We start from the raw sequence: 22,308 nt of genomic DNA on the forward strand, positions 1-22,308 counted from the left end.
TCATATCCCTGTTTCATCACCACCTCTTCTTCCTGTCTAATTCTTTGAAACTTGAGATCCAGTTGCAACACAGCCAGGAAGCAATCCAAGGTATTCCTCATGCCATGTTTCGATTTCTTTTACCTCTACTAGTTATTCAAACATGCCTAGTGTGACTGGTGTTCTTGAATCTGTCAGGTTATTTCCCATAATTAAAATTTGTTCCTTCCACCGGAAATTGCTAAATTACTCCTACAAGACGTGATTGTTAACTAATTGTCTCCTAATCAAGCTCTGGAGAGTGAGACTGGTTTATAACCTCCGCAAATGCCAACAATCAATCTTTTTATGCTTCCTTTTCCTTTCTAGAATATAAATAGTGTCAACAGCCAGCAACAGTGACTGACTTGCTCCAGTGTGACTCAATATTTTGAATAAAAACAAAATACCACTAGTGCTGAAAATCTTAAAGAAACGCAGAGAATACTGGAGAAACTCAGCCAGTCTGTGGAGAATGAAACCGAGTTAATGTTCTGAGTCTGGTATGACTCATCTTCAGTAGAATACCTCTTCTATCTGCTATTTCGAAATTTTTCCATATCATAATTTTCCTTACGTTCTCAATTTTTCTCTCGCTTTAGTGATCAAAGCCACTGATCTCATGGCATTACTTTGTCCCCTTGCAAATTCTATGGATGTCTGATTTAGGTTTGTTTCTTATTGTCATAGAATCATAGAGTTATACAACTTGAAAACAGACTGGGTGGTCCAACTCATTTGTGCTGAACAGACATCCTAATCTGTCATAGTTCCATTTGCCAGCATTTCGTTCGTATCTCTGTAAACTCTTACTATTCGTATTCCCATCCAGATGTGTTTTAAGTGTTGTAATTGTACCTGCCTGCACCACTTTCTTGACAGCTTGTTCCATACATGCACCACTCTCTGCATGAACAAATTACCCCTCTGGTCCTTTTTTAAATCTTGCCTCTCTCACCTTAAACCTGTGCTGTTTAGGTTTGGGCTCCCCTACCCTAGAAAAAGCTTGTCTATCCATACCCCTCATGATTTTATAAGGTCAGCCCTCAATTTCTGATGCTCAAGGGGGAAAAAAACCCAGTCTGTTCAGCCTCTCCCTACAGCTCAAATGCTCCAGTCCTGACATTATCCTTGTAAATCTTTTCCGCGCTCAAGTTTAACAACATCCTTCCTGATGAAGGGTGACCAGAATTGTACAGTGTTCTAAACATCATCTCGCTAATATCCTGTACAGCCACAACATGACATCCCAACTCCTAAACTCAGTATTATGACCTGTGAAGGCAAGTGTGTCATTACTCTGTCCACCTGCAACTCTACTTTCAAGGAATTATTCACCTGCAACTCAGATCTCTTTGTTTAGCAACACTTCTTTCAGCCCTGCCATTAACTGTATAAGTTCTGTCCTGATTTGCCTTACCAAAATGCCGCACCTCACATTTATCTAAATTAAACTCCATCTACCCCTCTTTGGCCCATCTGATCAAGGTCCTGTTGTACTTTTTTTTTAGATTAGATTAGACTTACAGTGTGGAAACAGGCCCTTCGGCCCAACAAGTCCACACCGACCCGCCGAAGCGCAACCCACCCATACCCCTACATTTACACCTTACCTAACACTACGGGCAATTTAGCTTGGCCAATTCACCTGACCCGCACATCTTTGGACTGTGGGAGGAAACCGGAGCGAGGAAACCCACGCAGACACGGGGAGAATGTGCAAACTCCACACAGTCAGTCGCCTGAGTCGGGAATTGAACCCGGGTCTACAGGCGCTGTGAGGCAGCAGTGCTAACCACTGTGCCACCGTGCCGCCGTGCCGTACTCTGAGATCTTCCTCACTGTCCACTACACCACTAATTTTGGTGTCATCTGTAAACTTACTAACCATATCTCCTGTCTTCACATCCAGATTATTTATATAAAATTATGAAAAGCAGTGGACCCAGTATTGATCCTTGTGGTACACCACTAGCCACGGTCCAGCTGTCCAAAAAACAGTCGTCCACCACCACCACACTGTCTCCTACCTTCAAGCCACATGTGATCTAACCTTATTGTCCAGTCTACCATGCAGAATCTTGTCGAATGATTTGAAATCCATATAGACAATGTCTACCACTCTGCCTTCGTCAATTTCTTTGTCAACTCTTCCAAAATACTCAGTCAAGTGAGACACAACTTCCCATGCACAAAGCCATGCTGACAATCCCTAATCAGTCCTTGCCTTTCCAAATGCACGTAAATCTTTCCCTCAGAATCCCCTCCAACAACTTACCTACCACTGATGTCAGGCTCACCGGTCAATGGTTCCCTGGCTTTTTGCTACAGCCTTTCTTAAATAATGGAAGCGCATTAGCCAATTTCAAGGCTTCTGGCACCTTACCCATCGCTATCGATATTGCACATACCTTAGTGAGGCACCCAGCAATCACTTCCCTAGCTTCCCACAAAATTCTGGGAACACCTGATCAGGTCCCAGGGATTTATCTATCTTTTGTATTTTAACACCAGAACCTCCTATTATGTAATAAGAACTCTTTGCAAGACATATGTATTTTTCTCGCCAATGTTCCCTAACTTCCATGTGCTTTCTCAATATTAAATACTGATGCAAAATATTCATTTAGTATCTCCCCAGTCTCCTGTGGTTCCACACATAGATGATTTTGTTGATCTTTATGGGGTCCCATTCTTTCCTTAGTTATTCTTTTGTCCTTAATGTATTTGTAGAATCTCTTTGGAATCTCCAAAGCTTTCTCGTGTCCCCTTTTTGGCCTTCTGATTTCCCTCAAATATACTCCTACTGCTCTTTTATGCTCTTTTTTTTAGGGATTTACTTGATCCCAGCTGTCAATACCTGATGCCTGCCTCCTTTTTCTTGACTAGAACCTTAATTTCTCTAGTCATCCAGCATTCTGTACACCTGCCAGCCTCGTCATTCGCACTAACAGGAACATATTATCTCCTGAGCTCTCATCTCATTTTTAAAGGCCTTGCAATTCCCAACCATCCCTTTACTTACAAATAACCTCTGCCAAACAACTTTTGAAAGTTCCTACCTAATACTGTCAAAAATTTCCTTACTCCAATTTGGAAATTTGACTTTTTGATCAGTTCTATCAACTATTTTAAAAACTAATAGAATTATGATCACTTGCCCCATTGACACCTCAGTCACTTGCCTTGCCTTATTTCCCAGCAGAACGTCAAGTATTGCTCCTTCTCTAGATACATCCACATAATGAATTAGAAAGTTTTCTTATCCACACTTAACAAATTCCTCCCTGTTTACGCTCTGAACACTGTCCTAGTCATTGTTTGGAAAGTTAAAATCCCTGTACTATTAAAACTTTTTTTTTTCCCTTACAGATATATGAAGTCCCCTTACATTATTTGCTTCGCAATTTCCCAATGATTATTGGGGACCTATAATGCAATCCCAACAAGGTGATCAACCCCTTCTTATTTTTAAGTTCCACCCATATAACTTCATTAGATGACCTCCCAGGAAGATCCTGCCTCAATACAGCCATAACGTTCCCCCTAACCAAAAGTGCCTCTTGCCCCTCTTTTCTCGCCTCCTTTTCTATCCTTTTAAAAAGCAACTCAACCTTGGAACCATTAAGCTGCCAGACCTGTCCATTCTCTCAGTTACATTTCTGTAATAGCTGCATTGTCCCAGTCTCATGTTCCCAGCCATGTCCTGAGTTCAATACTTGCCCGGCTAGGTCGCTTTCATTGAAATAAATCCAGTTTAATTTCAGTTTATCTCGTTCTCTGCCAAGCTCTTGTCTGTCTGACGGTTGGACTTGCTGCACCTATCTACTGTATCAGCCTGAGGTTTTTTTTCTCACTTATCACTTTGGGATAACTTTATACCAATCCTTACTAAAAATCAATCAAGAGACAGATCACAGTATAAACATAAGAAAAAAAGTTGTCCTTACCGTATTCCCAATTATAAATTTACAGAAAAAAAAATTAAGGTTTAGAAGTTTTAGAAGTCTTGAAAATCGCTCACTTAGCTGATCAGGCTCAAAAAACAAAGGTCATGTTCTTTTGTAGTTTCAGGCGTTTTTTCTAAATCAAAGAAACCTTTTGCATTGCTGAGACTTCCCATGTTAGCCAGGAAACTTCACTGCTTGTTTGTTGTTTTAGTGGAATCAGAATCCACCTTCTTCTTTCCTTACTCTTAGCCTTCCTTGGGCCAAATCATGTCTAATAGCCCTGTCTCTTTGGGGTTCAAGTTTTTAAAATTCCTCCTTCCTTTGTTTTTCTTTGAATTCAAGTATTTTCATTTCTTTTTTCTCCAACTCATTTTCATTTCTAGCTATTTCTTACCTACTTTTGGCTGTGACATCTCAATTTCATGTTTCTCTTACTCCAATTCTAAATGTTGAATAATGGCTTGAAGAATCTCCTTACTGCATCTTTACTTTTGCCTTCAATTTGTCTGCTAATGTTCTTAGTTTAACTGTAGCAGATATTTCAATCCACCTATAAATCTTGCACTTTCAGAAAACTGACAATATTGAAAGCCATCTTCAAAATTTGTCCCATGATCTTTATTTCACAGATCCTTCTTAAATCCAATGAAATCAAATCCTGCAAGAACAGGCCCTTGATATCCCAGCTCATGTCGCTATTGACAAGTCAGATCCCAGACTGAAATCTGGCTTGATGGATCATTTTGTTTTAAATTAACATAGTGGTCATTCAGTGGAACAGAAGTGTGCAAAGCTGTGTGTTTAACTTTAACAATAAAGCAAAATTTATTGCGTAAAAGTAATGAAGATGAAATAGAACAAACCAATTCAATAGATTTTGAAGCACAGCAGAATAACATCCTACCTTTGCCAGAGCCATCACTTTTCATTTTTTGGATACCAGAGCGTTCCTCTTTCTACTCGCAAATAAATATAAAATTCTACAATTATTGAGATTCCCCATATTTATTTATTATTCTTGTAGAATGCATCCCTCATTTCCTAATTTGTACTCGGTCCTACATTCCAAATACTGTTGCTAATGACCTGTACACAACTACACACTTGCTGTCCCGTTCTGTGTCTTAGCTTCTCCCAAACTGACTGTATATTATGATTTTCTGATCTAAGATTCTCTCATTAATGTTTTGATCTTTTGCCTATGCTTGCTAAAAGTTGAATACCCTTGAACTTTCTGATCCCTAATTGAACATTCTCTGGCTGAATATGTCATTGATTTATTTAACTTGTAAGAATTCTGTTTGCATTCAGACTGCCTTTAATTCTGTCTGTGTATTACTTTAGTAACCTCTAGCTACATCAGCAGGTGTGCTCTGAAATTTGTATCCTCCGTATGTTCCTGCGTCACTTTGATTGCTATTTCCCTCACTGCTGCTTTGCTGTTTTACCCTGCCAAGGTTGTGGTTCAGGTTTTAAGTTTGCTCACTGAGCTGGAAGATTTATCTTCAGATGTTTCATCACCGTGCAAGGTAATATCATTGATGACATTCAGTTGAAGCACTGGTATACTGTCCTGCTTTCTATTTGTGTGTCTTGGTCTGTTGTGCGTGATAACACTTCTTCTGAAAGGTTGGTAAATGGGGTCCAAATTCATGTGTGTTGGTAGTGTTCTGGTTTGAATGGCAGGCGTCTAGGAATTCCTGTGCATATATTTGCTTAGCCTGCTCTAGGATGGATGGATTGTCCCACTCTAACTGGTGTTCCTCCTCTGTATGTAAGGATATGAGTGATAGTTGGTCATGTCTTTTGGTGGCTAGTTGGTGCTAATGTATCCTGGTGGGTAACTTCCTTTGTATCTTGGTCTGTTGTAGTGGATAATATCAATTGTCTGTTGCAGGTTATATAAATACACTGCAGGATATTTTATATATACTGCAACAGACAAGTGATATAATCCACCACAATAGACCAAGACAAACAAACAAAAAGTGGGACAGTACACCAGCGCTTCAACGTAAGCTCACTGATAATGTTACCCTAGCATGGTGATGAAACATCTGAGAACAAATTTTCCAGCTCAGCAAGCAAACTTACAACCTGATTTAAAGAAACCGTTTGAATACCTGAGTAAGGTAGTAACCTCCAGTAAACTCTCGTTATAATGTCAGTGTCTGCAGCATTTTTCAGCCATGTTCAGATCCTCAGGCCTGACTCTTGACCAAATGAGTGTGATTCTAAATTGCTAGGCCATTTTGCACATGGACAGCTTTGTGTAGCTATTTTCAGGTTGAGGCATCCTTTTGATGCCTTGCGCGAAGGAATAGCTGGACCTGCTGTTGCTGTCAATATAATAATTTGCTCATAATTTTTGTTTTTACTTGTTTAGTTTTAACTTGCACATTTTAAAATCTGACAGTGCAACAAGTAGCTGTACTGGCTCCAGTCTTGTCTATAATCTTTTATTTAAAGCAGGCATGTAAAACAAAACTGTCTGTTTCATTCTATTTAGCACTTTAATTTTATTATCTAATTTAGATTCCTGTAGATCTAACTGATAAGGAGTTTCTTCCTATTTTACAAGAGGAGCCCCTACTACCTTTAGCACTTGTGCCATTTACAGAAGAAGAACAGGTGAGTGATTTATGATGATACAAATAATTATTTTCCTTTTAAAGGGGATTGGCTTTTTATTTATTCAGTGTTCTATATAGAATGTTCATGGAACTTAAGGATGGTGTACTGTTAATTTTAGCAATCCAGTGTTGTTCCATGTTAGTTTGGATTATATTAGCTCTGCAAATATCAGCCTGTTGGGCCTGATACATAAATGGGCAGGAAGGAGAAAAGGAATGGTGACCAAAAAGCTGCATATTACAGTGCTTATGTAAATCAAGCAGATCTATTTATGATGTAGAAGTAAGTCTTATCTAAAATATCTTTTGTTACTAGAATTAATGATTTTGTTCAAAGCAATTTGAGCAAATATTTTTTGAGGTCATTTCAAATTAACTTACCTTGAGTCATAGCTATTGGCTAATTGAAGGCATTTTCCTGAATGAAAATATGCCCTTTTAGTTAAATCAATATGAATGAGTGTCTTGCTATTAGTTGGAACTGGATATAGTATATTGCCTAGATTTGAGATGTTTCTCAGGTGTTTAAGGTTCAATATCATTGAAATAAATAATTCTTCAGATTTCACTTGTAGCAATCACAAAATAATATATTAACTGGCTTAATTTTGTTTTTTATTTAAACCCATTAGAGAAATTTTTCTATGTCTGTAAATAGTACAGCAGTACTGAGATTAATGGGACGAGGTGGAGGAACTGTGGTTGGGGCACCAAGAGGTAGAAGTTCCTCAAGAGGTAGAGGTAAGTGTAAAAAAACTTAATATTCAGTATTTAAATGTGCCACTTGATGGGCTCAACAATTTAAACAGCTCCATTCCAATGTGTAATAAAAACTGAAAACACTGGAAATACTCAGTAGATCTGGCAGCGCCTGTGGGATTGTTTTGAGTTGAGTATGCTTCTTCAGAATTGTGTTCAGAAGATTCATATTCATTTTGAAATGTTAAGTCTGTTCCTCTTTCCTTTGATGCTTCCAGGCCTGCTGATTTTTTTTAGTGCTTTGTTTTTACCTTTGGTATCGACAGAATTTTGTTTTTATTTCAGTGACCATGTACATTGTGCTTGAGTGATAAGTAATGATAGCAGTACGAAGAGAATTTGCCGCAAGTGTTTCCTTTAAAACGCTTCAGGAGTAATGTAAAACTTTTTTTGTTTTTCTACTTTGATACCCAGTCTTGACATCAAGTACTCCCAGGTGAGGTACAGCATGGGCCAGATGCAAAGTAAAGGACCATGTACAACATATATTTGGGCCAGGACAATAAGAGGTAGACATATTTTATTTCCTGCTGAGTGGAATATGATATTTGTTCAACATGTAACTAAGCAGCCAAATTTGGACTACTTTCCTCTGAATTTCTAACAATGCTATGAGAAAGCACACAGAAAAATGTTTTGAGTGGTTAGGATTTAGAATGTACTGCCTAGCAGCATGACAGATACTGATCCAATAGTTATTTAAGAATTTGAGAAACACCTAAGAGGGACAATATACTGCAAGGATATGGAGAAAGGATGGGATTAACTGTATTGTTGTTCAAAAGAGCTGAGCAATCTTGATGGGCTAAATAGCCCCTTTCTTTACTATACCATTCTTTGCTTCTTAATTAAGTGCCTGTGGTGTTTTATTGCCTGACAGTTCTGCTTTGTCAGCTGTTAAAGTAAAATCTTCTAGTGGTATCCTGGTCCAATAAACAAAAGAAAATAAACAATATAAAATAGAGCAGAACAAAGTCCTGTTCAGACGTTGAGTCTTTTTTCACCAGTACTTGTATTTATCAATTACATTTGTGCGTGTAATTTATACTTTGTGCAGCCCAGTGATTATTTCTCCCTAAGGATACTCAGTACAACTAAATGGGCCTGTGCCTCGTAGTGGTAAACTCAGTGTTGACATCATTACTGCTATGATTCAGACAAACCTCAGGAGGTCTGCATGTGGGTGAAGTGATATAGAAATCCAGAAATTCTGTGTTTCTCTAAAGCATTTGCTTTTGTCAATTTCCATAAGTGCAATTAGGACAGTCAGAATTTCAGAAATGTTCACCTTTACACCATTAGTCAGACTGCAAAAACCTTAAAAGACAGTATCTTATTGAATGAGTTGAACCTGTGTTTTTGATAAGTGTTCTAAATTGATTATTAAATATTGTCCAGAGCATCCTATGTTTTCAGGAATGCTATATTTCTCCATTAAGGAATGGAAAACCCACATTTTTGGTAGAAATTTGATTTAAAATGCTTAACAATCACAACAGGTTATGGTCCAACAGGTTTATTTGAAAGTACAAACTTTCGGAGTGCTGCTCCTTTATCATCAGGAAGCCAGCGACCTGATTTGCCCATCTCCCCCTAAACTCTTTTCTATTCATATTCCCATTCAGTTGCCTTTTTAAATGTTGTAATTATACAGCCTCCACCCCCTCCGTTGGAAGCTCAGTCCATACACACCCCACCCCCTGCGTGAAAATGTTGCCCCTTAGGTTCTTTTTAAATTGTTTCCCTCTCATCATAAATCTATGCCCTCAAGTTTTGGTCTCCCCTACCATTGATTCTTTACCGTCTGTGCCCCTCATGATTTTATAAGTTTCTATAAGGTCACCCCTCCGCCTCCTATATTCTAAGGAAATAGCTCCAGCCTACTCAGCCTCTCCCTATTACTCAAACCCTCCAACCCTGGCAACATCCTTGTAAAACTTTTCTGAACCCTCTGAAGTTTCACACCATGTTTCCCGTAGCAGGGAGACCAGAATTGCACACAGTATTCCAGTAGTGGCCTAACCAATGTCCTGTTCATCCACAACATGACCACCTAACTCCTGATGTACTGACGAATAAAGGCAAGCATTCCAAATGCCGCCTTCGCTATCCTGTCTACCTGTGACTCTACTTACAAGGTACTATGAACCTGCCCTCCAAGGTCTCTTTGTTCAGCTACCTTTCCTAGGATCTCGCCATTAAGTGTATAAGTCCTGCCTAATCTGCCTTTCCAAAATGCAGCACCCCACAGCCCATCTGATCAAGGTTCTGTTGTACTCTGAGGTAACTTTCTTAGCTGTCCACCACACCACCAGTTTTGATGTCATCTGCAAATTTACTAACCATACCTCCTGTCTTCATATATAAATCATTTATATAAATGACAAAAACAGCGGACCCAGCACTGATCCCTTGTGCCACACTGATGGGTCACAGGCCTCCAGTCTGAAAAACAACCCTCCACCACCATCCCTGTTTTATACCTTTGAGCCAGTTCTGAATTGAAATGGTTAGTTGTTCCTGTATTCCGTGTGATGTAACCTTGCTAACCCGTCTACCGTGAGGAACCTTGTGTGCCTTACTGAAGTCCATATAGGTCATATCCACTGCTCTGCCTTTATCAATCCACTTTATTACTTTTAAAAAAAACTCAAGTCAGTGAGACACAGCTTCCAATGCACGAAGCCATGTTGATTATCCCTAATCAATCCTTGTCTTTCCAAATGCATGTAAATTCTATCTCTCAGGATCCCTTCCAACAGCTTGCCCACCACCAATGTCAGGCTCACCGGTCTGTAGTTCCCTGGCTTTTCCTTATGACCGACCTTAAAAAGTAGGACCATGTTAGCCAATCTTCTGGCACCTTACCTGTCTCATTCTTATTTCTCACTTCCACCCAAATAACTTCCCTGGATGTACTGTGGAATATCCTCCCTAAGTACAGCAGTAATGTTATCCTTAATCAACTCACTCCTCTCTTGCCCCCTTTTCTATCCTTCCTGTAGCATCTATACCCTGGAACATTAAGCTGCCAGTCCTGTACATCCGAGCCACGTTTCTGTAATCGCAGTGATATCCCAGTCCCAAGTTTTCAGCCATGGCCTGAGTTCATCTGCCTTACCTGTCATGCTGCTTGCAACTGAAAAAAATACAGCTTAATTTATCAGTCCTACTTTGTTCTCTGCTTTGTTCCTGTCTGACCTGGTCGTTTCAGTACTATCTCCCTTATCTTAGCATCTGTAACAAATCTCCCTGCCAGTATATTAGTCCCCTTCCTAATCAGATGCACCTCATCTTTCTTGTACAGGTTATTTTACTATTTACTGGTTTCTTGGTTTCTTGTCTGAGAATTTTCCTTGCTTGCTGGCATCAATATAGTCAGATGTCTGGAAATGCCCTTGGCTTGGCACAAAATACAACCTAACCTGAGGAAAGGAGGAATCCACTGATTGGTTGATGTTAGTGAACAACTTTCTTTTGAGTCAGCAATGAGTGCAAAATACTGTAAATTCTGAACACAAAGACTGGAAGCCTTTGGTCAGGGAATATCTTTGGAGAGACATGCAGAATTAAAGTTTCAGGGAAATGACCTTTCAGAATTCTGTTCCAGCGAAAGCCCTGAAAATTCATCCATGTGAAATGTATATTCAGTTTCTCTCCTCATTAATGTTACTCAGGGCTGCTGACTATTTCTGGAGTCTTCACTGCTATATCAGAGTATTCTAAAACACTTCATACCCAATGAAGTATTTTTGAAGTGTACCCTCTCTTACATTATGGGGAAATATGTTAATATGCATAAAGAGCTTGCTTTACTAGAGAGTTGATTGAGGAACAAGGGTTGGTCAATGCACAAGAAAATATGCCTGCCTTTCTTTAAGCTGAGTCACAGAATTCTTATCAACCTGAACTGTTGAGCAGGGCCTCAATTTAGCAATCAAAAGATATCTGAACTAGGAAATGTAGGGGAATGGGTCTGAGTGGGTTGCTCTTCGGAGGGTCAATGTGGACTTGTTGGGCCGAAGGGCCTGTTTCCACACTGTAAATAATCTAAATAATCTAATCTAATCAAAAGACAATACCTCTAACAATGCAACATTATAATCGTCAAATCTAAAAGTGTGAGCTCAAGACAAGTGACCCACCAAGACAAAATAAAAATTTAATCAGACTGTTCAATTTATGCATCTCTGCAGCACACAAGATTTGAATCCGTAGCTTTATTTTAAAATAACTTTCAAATTTCTACTATGAGGATGTGCATGCTAGCTTGCATTTGTATATGCTGAAGTTTCACTGATTCAGTAAATCATTCCAATGATGACACCTAGTGACATGCCGTTAATACTACATACACATAGGTTGGTATACATATTACTAAGCTAAGTGATAAATGAACTTTACAAACAGATGACATTTTGCTTGGATATAAGCAGTCAGCAGTTCTTCTCTACCAGAGCATCTGGTCAACATTGCCATCTTACCTGTTGGTCTCTCATTTGGCCTTAGGCTTGCCTCTTGTTATTTTTAAATTCTATACCATCTTCATTCCAAATCAAGTTTATCAATGAAGGTATAATCAAGTTACTTTAGAATACAAATAATCAAATCTAACCAAACATTTTTAATATGACAGGAAAAGATACAAGAATAGGAGACTGTGGAAGAGACCTCAGTGCAAGCAATTTAACTCATTATAAAACAGCTAAGATGCTAATCTGCCATTAAAAAGAGAAGCCTGATATGGCACTAAGGAACTGAATAGTGAAGCACGACACATTGATCAGGGAAATACATGCAAACTAAATTGTGGCAACTCATATACCATAAATATAAATTCAAGTAGGTAAATTTGTCTGCTACACATTGATCGGTGCACTCAACGACATTAACTGAAATTTACTTTAACCTGATCCCAGGAGTCTCTTGCTTCACCTTTTTATGGTATGTTGCAGACAAGATACAGACGAACTATTCCATGGTATATAAAATATCAGTGGTAGAAAATTAACATTTTGTTTTTATCTGAGCTCTCAATGTATTCTACGGTAAATACTGGAAGCCAAAGTTATTCCTTGACCATTTAACTCATCCCAATATTAAACTAATGGATGCATTTTGGCAACATGGTACTGAAGGCATATGACATGAAGCAGGGCTTTCTAATTTGAATCCAAGGCTGTTAAGCACAGAGTTAACTGGTTAAATACTTTTTCTTGAAGGTTAGTTAACTGAATAGATACAAAAGTTCAGCACACTTTACATTGAAAAAAATTCCACTTTGAATCAAGACTGAAGTCCAGCCTGAAATGAAGATTCTTAACTGAGCACAGCTATTCCTGCCCAAAATAAATACATAAATGAAACATTTAACTTATAAAATGGATGTTAATGCAAACTAAACAATTCTTAACTTGATGATTGATATAAACAACTCATTTTACTCACAAATGTTTAAGGAACAATCTGGGCTGGCCTTACAATTAACAAATTTTTTCCCTTTGGATCATTTTTCTCTTGTGTTTCTTGCTGGTATCAAGGGTTTTATAGTTAACATCTAATACGGTGTCAAGGGTTTTATAGTTAACATCCAATACAAAAGAAGTTCACTAATGTCCTTCAAAAAAGGAAGCAGACGCTCACCTGGTCTCCTCTACATGTGACTGCAGATCAATAGCAATGTGCTTCATACTCAAATACTCTGGAGTGGCTTAATTGATAATTTCATTGTACATAACCAGTATAAAGTCTAATGATCTTATTGGCAATGTCTTAAGATACCACCATTTCTATCTGACCAAGCAGGTAGAATCACCAGAGGTAGGGGAGAAGTGAGTTGAGAGGGCGTTGTCCTGGCAGTCTTCAGCATTGATTCTGGATGCTATGTATTCTGATGGCTTCGAGTCAAAAATGGGCATGGAGATCTGCAGATTGTAATCTGTCATACTTGATGTGCTGGGAATGGGAAAAGCACAATCTATTTCTGGGTGGGTCCATTATCAAGAGTAGCTCAGAAACACCATTGCTGACTGGTTTTGTCAAATTCTAAGATAGTGTCAAAACCAGGCCAATGGCAGGTATGAGGAAATCAAAAGCAAAAACATTTGACCTCATTCTCAGCTGTTTACTTGTTGCATGTGCATCCGTCCATGTCAGCATCAGTAGGAGTGCTGAAGCACCCGTCAATGACCACATCAGTCTGAATGAACATCACACCGATGCATCTGTCTATAACATTGGTAGGAGTGACCACTGCACAGTCCTTGTGGAGGCAAAGTCCGCCTTCACAGTAAGGGTATCCTTCTCCATGTTGTGATGGTTTTTAAACAGATCTAACAACTCCAAGCTAGGCATCCATGAGATGTGTGGTCCATTAGCAGAATTATATTCGACCCCAATATGTAACCTCAATCCAGCAAATTTCTGCTGTATTAGTCTACTCTTGCTTATCAAAGTTATGCAAGATGTTGTCAACGATGTTGTCAGTCAATACTCACTCAACAATAATCTGTTCACTAATGTTCAGTTTAGAATCTACCAAGCTCATTCAACTCTTGACCTCCTAAAATGTTGTTCTAGATGTGGATAAAGTAGTTAACCAAGGGATAATGCATGTGATTGTCTTTGTCTTTGACATGAAGGTAGTATATGACCGAGTATGCCGCAAGGATTCCTAGTGAAGCTGGAGTCTGGGATTTGAAGGGCTAATCACTGTACTGAATAGAGTTACATCAAGTATAATGTCAGATGGTTATGGTTGTTGGAGGCCAAGCATCACAACCAAAGGGTTTCATTTCAGGCAACTCTTCAAATGCAGAAGAACTTTGACAATATTGAGGCATAGGCTGATAGGTGGCAAGTGACATTTGTGCCACATGACTACCGAGTAATAACTTTCTCCAACGTGAGAATCCAACCATCACTTGATATTCAGCTACCATTGCTGAGTCAATATCTGAGGGGTTGTGACTGACCAGAAACTGATTTCTATCCTTCGGGGGAGGCGGAGCAGCCCCAAGTCATGATCCACAAAGGTACTAACAACATAAGTAGGAAAAGGGTGGGGATTTAAGGCAGAAATTGAGGGAGCTAGGGTGGAAGCTTAGAGCTAGAATAAACAGTTGTTATCTCTGGTTTGTTGCCCGTGCCACATGCTAGCGAGGCAAGAAATAGGGAGAGAGGAGTTGAACACATGGCTATAGGGATGGTGCAGAAGGGAAGGTTTAGGATACCTCGATAATTGGGGCTCATTTTGGGGTAGGTGGGGACCTCTACACCTAAACCAGAGATGTAACCAATATCCTGGGAGGGGGGAATTTGCTAATGCTGTTCGAGACGGCTTAAACTGATTCAGCAGGGGGATGTAGTTCCAGTGGTTGAGAGTAGTGAGGTCAGAAATGAGGGTTCAAGGTTGCAAGAGTTCGCCAGCATGCAGGAAGGTGGTTTGGAGTGTGTCTACTTCAATGCTAGAGGCATTCACAATAAGGTGAACTTGCAGCGTGGGTTGGTACCTGAAGACTTCAAAGTTTTGGCCAGTTCAGAGACATGGGTAGCTCAGGGACAGGAATGGTTGCAAGTTCTGGGATTTAGATATTTCAATAAGAACAGAGAATATGGTAAAATACGGGGTGGTGTGGCATTGTTACTCAAGGACAGTATTACAGTGGCAGAAAGGACGTTTGAGGACTCGTCTTTGAGGTAATATTGGCTGAGATGTGAAACAGGAAAGGAGAGGTCACCCTGTTGGGAGTTTTCTTTGGCTTCCAAATAGTTCCAGAAATGTAGAGGGAAGAATAGCAAAGATGATTCTGGATAGGAGAGCGAGAGTGACAGGGTAGTTGTGGGGTCTTAACTTTCCAAGTATGGACTGGAAATGCTGTAGTTCGAGTACTTTAGATGGGGTAGTTTTTGTCCAGTGTGTGCAAGAGGGTTTCCTGACAGTATGTAAGCAGGCAAACAAGGGGCAAGAACACAGTGGATTTGGTAGTAGGTAATGAACCTGGCCAAGTATTACATTGGAGGTAGGCGAGCACTTTGGTGATAGTGACCACAATTCGGTTTTGTTCACTTGAGCGAAGGTAAGGGGTAAGTATATAATGCAAGGCAAAAATTATTGCTGGGGGAAAGGCAAATACGATGCGAGAATGCAAGATTTAGATGCATAGGATGGGGAAGGAAACTACAGAGGAAATGTGGAGCTTATTCAAGGAACAGCTACTGCGTCCTTGACAAGCATGTACCTGTCAGGCAGGGAGGAAATAGTCAAGCGAGGGAGCCATGGTTTACTACAGAAGTTGTATCTCCTCAAGAGGAAGAAGAAGGCTTAAGTTAGGATGAGACATGAAGGCTCAGTTATGGTGCTTGAGAGTTACAAGCTAGCCAGAAAAAAAAAACTAAGAGATCAGAAGAGCCAGGAGGGGACGTGAGAAGTTGTTGGCAGATAGGATCAAGGGAAACCCTAAAGATTTAAAGTCTGGTTGAAGATTTGTAGCTCGGGTGTCCGTTGTTGTGGTTCTGTTGTGGTCCATGTGTCTGTTAATGGAGTTTGTGGATGAACATGGACCTGGACCCCATATACAAACCACTACAGCTGAAACTGACACCCGGAAGCGGCAAGAACATCCATCAACAGACACATCGACCTGGACCCCACATACAAACTACTACAGCTGAAACTGACACCCGGAAGCGGCAAGAACAAACCACTATAAATACCGGAAGAAACATCAAAGCAGCACTTCACAGGAGGCTCCAATAGCACTGATGATGTTCCCTAGCCAGGGAACGAAACGTTTGCAGCAAAAACTTCCAGCTCGGCGAACAGAACCACAACACCCTAAAGATTTTTGTAGGTATATCAAGAATAAAAGAATGACTAGAGAAAAATTAAGGTTAATCAAGGACAGTAGTGGGAAGGTGTGTGGAGTCAGAAGAGATGGGAGAAGCGCTGGATGATTATTGTCAGTATTCACACAGGAAAAAAGCAATGTTATCGAGGTGGGTAAAGTGTTGGAAAAGGTTATAAGAGATAAGATTTATAATCATCTAGAAAGGAATAAATTGATCAGGGGTAGTCAGCATGGATTTGTGAAGGGTAGGTTGTGCCTCTCCAACCTTTTATTGAGTTCTTTTGTGCAGGTGACCAAACAGGTGGATGAGGGTAAAGTGGTTGATGTGATGTATATGGATTTCAGTGAGACTTTTGATTAACTTCTCCACTGTCAATTATTACAAAAAATTAGAGGCATGGGATTGAGTGTGATTTAGTGGTTTGGATCAGAAATTGGCTAGCTGAAAGAAGACAGAGGGTGCTGGTTGATGGGAAATGTTCATCCTGGAGTTGTTACTAGTGGTGTACTACAAAGGTCTATTTTGCGGCTGCTGCTGTTTGTCATTTTTATAAATGTCCTGGATGAGGACATAGAAGGATGGGTTAATAAATTTGCGGATGACACTAAGGTCGGTAGAGTTGTGGATAATGCTGAAGGATGTTGCAGATTACAGGGGAACATAGATAAGCTGCAGAGCTGCGCTGGGAGGTGGCAAATCGAGTTTAATGTGGAAAAATGCGAGATGATTCACTTTGGATGGATTTACAGGATTAAAGAGTACTGGGCTAATGGTCAGATTCTTGGTAGTGTAGATGAGTAGAGAGATCTGTGTCTGTGTACATATCACTGCGAGTTGCCACCCAAGTTGATAGGATTGTTAGTTTTTATTGGTAGAGGGATTGAGTTTTGGAACCATGAGGTCATGTTGCAGCTGTGCAAAACTCCGGTGCAGCCGCACTAAAAAGTATTGTGTACAGTTCTGGTCACTGTAATATAGGATGGATGTGGAAGCTTTGGAAAGAGTTCAGAGGAGATTTACTAGGATGTTGCCTGGTATGGAGGGAAGGTCTTATGAGAAGAGGCTGAGGGAGTTGAAGCTGTTTTCATTAGAGAAGAAGGTTGAGGTGACTTAATTGATACCTATAAGATTATCAGAGGGTGGACAGTGAGAGCCTTTTTCCTCTAATGGTGATGGCAAGCACGAGGGGACATAGCTATAAATTGAGGGGTGATAGAGAAAGGACAGATGTCAGAGGTAGTTTCTTTACTCAGAATAGGTGAGACGTGGAATGCACTGCCTGCACCAGTAGTGGACTCGCCAACGTTTAAGGTCATTTAAATGGTCATCAGATAAAAATGGAATAGTGTAGGTTGGGTGGGCTTCAGATTGTTTTCACAGGTAGGCGCAGCACTGAGGGCTGAAGGGCCTGTCCTGTGGTGTAACGTTTTATGTTCACGTGGTATAACTGAAGTCAGGAGTGTAATGGACGGCTTAGCACTTGCCTGGGCTCCAACATTGCTCAAGAAGCTCAGCACCATCAAGGGTAAAGCAGCCCTCTTATGGGCATCCCAACCACCACCTTCAATGTTCACTTCACCGATGCTCAATCTGAACCATCAATAAGTTGCACCGCAGCAACTCAGCAAGGCTGAGCACTTTTTAAACCTGCAACTTCTACCTCAAAAATGGCGCAGGTGCACACTGAAACACCTAGTTCTCTTCCAAATGCTTTGCCAATCTGTGTTGAAACTAAATTGCCATTCTTTAGCTGTAGCTGGATCAAAATCCTGGAACTCCTTCCTTAACAGCATTTTGGTATACATACAGACTAGAGCAATTCAAGAAGGCAGCTCATTGTCATCTTCTCAAGGGCAGTAAATAAAGACAGGCAGTAAATATTGGCATTGGCATTAATGCATCAATCGCATGAATAAGTTTAATGAAAATGACAACAGCCCTCAAAAGTTGCACCTCAGCCATGCTCTGTTAATTGAAATTAATTACCATGAGACTTCTTCCTGCCTGTTGAATGCTCTGTACCTGTATCTGGAAATTCTTTTAGCACTTCTATCTCACTGAGAAGCTTCAGGCCAGTCTATATCCAGTAACTTGCTTTGAACACCCTCCTCATGTTTTGACAAACCAGAACATTTCTAGAACAGTCAGCATTATAACAAAAGTCACTTCGCACTCTTTCACAATGTTAGTTGGTTCCTTTGTTCAGCATATGCACCAAAAGCTTTTCAGTTCTTTTTTGGGCTGCACCCAATTTATGTAACAAGATATATTCAAATGTATCCATTAGTTTTAGAGCTGTGTTGTTTACAAAGAGACAAACAAATAAGGCTGAAATGGTACCTTCAGCAGTGGAGGTAATTACTATGAGCCTTTTTCAAATGACTTTTTGATTATTGGATTTTACGCAATTGAGGTGCTGATTCTAGCTAACTTGTCACAGCAAATAAGCAGAATTTTGTGCTATGCAGGCCTCTCTTAATTTCTGAGGTGTTCTATGTAAAATACTGCAGTATTTTTCTTTTAGATCCTGTTTTAATTTATGTTGGTAATGTTGTGATTCAGACTTGATGTACTTTATCTCAGTATTGAAAAATGTGGTGCTGGTAAAACCCAGCAGGCCAGGTAGCATCCAAGGAGCAGGAGAGTTGACGTTTCGGGCATAAGCCCTTCTTCAGCCATTCCTGAAACGTTGATTCTCCTCCGATGCTGCCTGGCCTGCTGTGTTTTTCCAGCACCACATTTTTCAACTCTGGTCTCCAGCTTCTGCAGTCCTCACTTTCTCCTACTTTATCTCAGTATGTACATCTTGATGCAAAGTTTATCTACAGTTTTCAAGTTTCACCTTCATTAGATCATGCTCTTTTACCTCTGCCACTCACCAAAATTAGACTGTTCTTTTAAATGGAACCTTTTACATGGATGGGATGAAGTCTGTCTATAAGGATGAAAATCAGTGTCCTTATCTGCAGTTATTGGTATTAATGGAAATGGACAATGTATTTACCAAACTGTGGACTGAGAATCCTGTGGCACTGAGAGGTTGGATTTACTCAATTTTTAATTTAAAAAATTTCTACTAAACTAACATTTTATAAAATTATACTTAGTCTGATGGCGCTGTTATCATTTCAGCATTTGTCCAGTAAACACTGAATTTTGTATTGAATTTCAAACTGATCATGGGCATTGGCTTCCTGTTTTTGTCTATTGCAGTGACAAGCTTACTACTATGGTTCATTTGAGTCATAGCTGACCCCAGCATGTGGTCAAGATTCAGAGTAACAACAAAATTGGAGAAAAACTACCAGCGAATTGCCTCCATTGTTCATTCTGAATCTCTGCATAAACTTAAAAATAATTGAATAACAGCATGAACCTTGTGCCTGTACTAAACAAGAGGTTGGCAACACACTTGCTAAGAATATAAAGTGCATGCATCATTGCACTCAACTTTTTATTTGTGGACGTTTCTCTTTTTTGAGGCTAGATTTTTGGAGTTGTCCAGAGGTAATACATTTTACGAATAGTGACCCCCTAGTTGTTGATTTTCCAGTAAGAAGCCACATCAACTCATTCAAGACCCCCCAAGATCTTGTATGTTTCAATCAAGACACATCTTACTCTTCTAAACTTGAGTAGCTATAAACTTGGCTGCTTCAAGTTAACTCATTTATTCCAGCTCTTAATTTGGTAATCCTTCTCTGAACTACGTCCAAGACATTTGCATCCCTCCTTTAAATAGTGACCGATACTCTGCTCAGTACTGCGGGTTTCTGGTTGACTTGATACTTATTTTTGGTTTGATTATTTGAGAGTTAAGGTTCGTATTAACTTTTTGTTCTCTTGTGAGAAATGTTGTGGTCATTAATTGTAATATGAGTTTTAGCTTTGCCAAGTTTTACAGGTGGTTATGGTTTTTTGAGATTTTAATGTAGGTGCACCAGAACATTAAATATTTAATGCCTTGCAATAAAATTTGCATTTTTATGAGCATGTCCACTTGAGGTGCGGCTCTCCCCATGTATCCTTAATCCTCCTTTCCTCGTCACTCATTTGTACCACATCAATAATATATTTAAAGTTTGTTTCTCAAGCAACTGTTTGCGCTCTGTATCCTGCTTGTTTTTTGTGAAGGTTTGGGAAATCACTGTGACCAGCAACATGTCAAAACCTTTGATTTGCGTAGTGGACAGAAACATTCACACAAAAACCTGTGGGACCCCACTCACTTTTGTGAGAACTTCCTTAATTCTGATTTGTTTTGTCATGAAAGAAATCTGAAATTATCAGTGGTTATGACACCACTATTCAAAAATAACTATTTGCTTGAGAGCAAAAGTTGAAAGGGGTTAACCGTCAACAGTGTGTCAAACCAGGATGCCTAAAGGAAACCTTATGCAAATGCAGTGTGGATAATTTGTAATTGAAAGGAAATGGTGAATTATGACTCTCAGAATACAGCACATTTAAGAGGGTACTTGTGATGCAGTGGTAGTGTCCTCACATTTGACCCAGGCGGCCTAAACTCAAGCCCCACTGCTCCATAAACGCATAATAACAGCCCTGAATAGGTTGATATAAAATATTATACAATACATTTGACATGTTGAGACCTTGCTGCACCAGTATTTGTGTGCAGTAATATCAATGCAAGTCACCTGCTGAGGTTGCAAATGACAAAATCTTTGTTAAGGAGCAGATGTTTCAGTGAATGGTGTAATGCTTTAGGATTCTTTAGTGGGGTCAGGTTGAGTATGTAAAGGAAACATTAGCAAACCTGTTTTCAGACTAGATACTGCCAGCAGCAGAATATTGGCCAATTTGGGTGGTTAATTTGAGAGATTGAACAGTGACTACCATTATTGATACTTCAGAACAGCTGCTTCTGCACCTGTGTAATGAGTCTTCTGTCTTTTGATGAAACCTGCATATGATAACCCACACTATGGGCATATTCCTTCATATTCATATGGATTACCATAAAGTCACTTTTGTGAAGAATATTTACGATTGAAAGATGTCTGTCTGTCTGTGTCTCGCTGTGTGTGTGTGTGTGTCTGTGTCTCGCTCTGTGTGTGTGTCTGTGTCTCGCTCTGTGTGTGTGTCTGTGTCTCGCTCTGTGTGTGTGTCTGTGTCTCGCTCTGTGTGTGTGTGTGTGTGTGTGTGTCTGTGTGTCTCGCTCTGTGTGTGTGTCTGTGTGTCTCGCTCTGTGTGTGTGTCTGTGTGTCTCGCTCTGTGTGTGTGTCTGTGTGTGTCTCGCTCTGTGTGTGTGTGTGTGTCTGTGTCTCGCTCTGTGTGTGTGTCTGTGTGTGTCTCGCTCTGTGTGCGTGTGTCTGTGTCTCGCTCTGTGTGTGTGTGTGTGTGTCTGTGTCTCGCTCTGTGTGTGTGTGTGTGTCTTTGTCTCGCTCTGTGTGTGTGTCTGTGTCTGTGTCTCGCTCTGTGTGTGTCTGTGTGTGTGTGTCTGTGTCTCTGTGTGTGTGTGTCTGTGTCTCTGTGTGTGTGTGTGTCTGTGTCTCGCTGTGTGTGTGTGTCTGTGTCTCGCTGTGTGTGTGTGTCTGTGTCTCGCTGTGTGTGTGTGTGTCTGTGTCTCGCTGTGTGTGTGTCTGTCTGTGTCTCGCTGTGTGTGTGTGTCTGTGTCTCGCTGTGTGTGCGTCTGTGTCTCGCTGTGTGTGTGTGCGTCTGTGTCTCGCTGTGTGTGTGTGCGTCTGTGTCTCGCTGTGTGTGTGTGCGTCTCGCTGTGTGTGTGTGTGTCTGTCTCGCTGTGTGTGTCTGTGTCTCGCTGTGTGTGTCTGTGTCTCGCTGTGTGTGTCTGTGTCTCGCTGTCTGTGTCTCGCTGTCTGTGTCTGTGTCTCGCTGTCTGTGTCTGTGTCTCGCTGTCTGTGTCTGTGTCTGTGTCTCGCTGTGTGTGTCTGTGTCTGTGTCTCGCTGTGTGTGTCTGTGTCTGTGTCTCGCTGTCTGTGTCTGTGTCTCGCTGTCTGTGTCTGTGTCTCGCTGTCTGTGTCTGTGTCTCGCTGTCTGTGTCTGTGTCTGTGTCTCGCTGTCTGTGTCTGTGTCTGTGTCTCGCTGTGTGTGTCTGTGTCTGTGTCTCGCTGTGTGTG

General features: G+C 40.4%; 1 protein-coding gene across 1 annotated transcript in view; it reads left to right on the forward strand.

Moving 5' to 3' along the window:
- The window catches only part of gigyf2 (GRB10 interacting GYF protein 2), a 220,117-nt gene that overhangs the window by 35,364 nt on the left and 162,445 nt on the right, over positions 1-22,308 (forward strand). The window contains exons 4-5 of the mRNA XM_060834883.1: positions 6,504-6,599; positions 7,234-7,342. Coding sequence (XP_060690866.1) covers positions 6,504-6,599; positions 7,234-7,342 — 205 coding nt within the window. The remainder of the gene's footprint in view (positions 1-6,503; positions 6,600-7,233; positions 7,343-22,308) is intronic.

Source organism: Hemiscyllium ocellatum, chromosome 13, assembly GCF_020745735.1.
Source record: "Hemiscyllium ocellatum isolate sHemOce1 chromosome 13, sHemOce1.pat.X.cur, whole genome shotgun sequence".
Lineage (NCBI taxonomy): Eukaryota > Metazoa > Chordata > Chondrichthyes > Orectolobiformes > Hemiscylliidae > Hemiscyllium > Hemiscyllium ocellatum.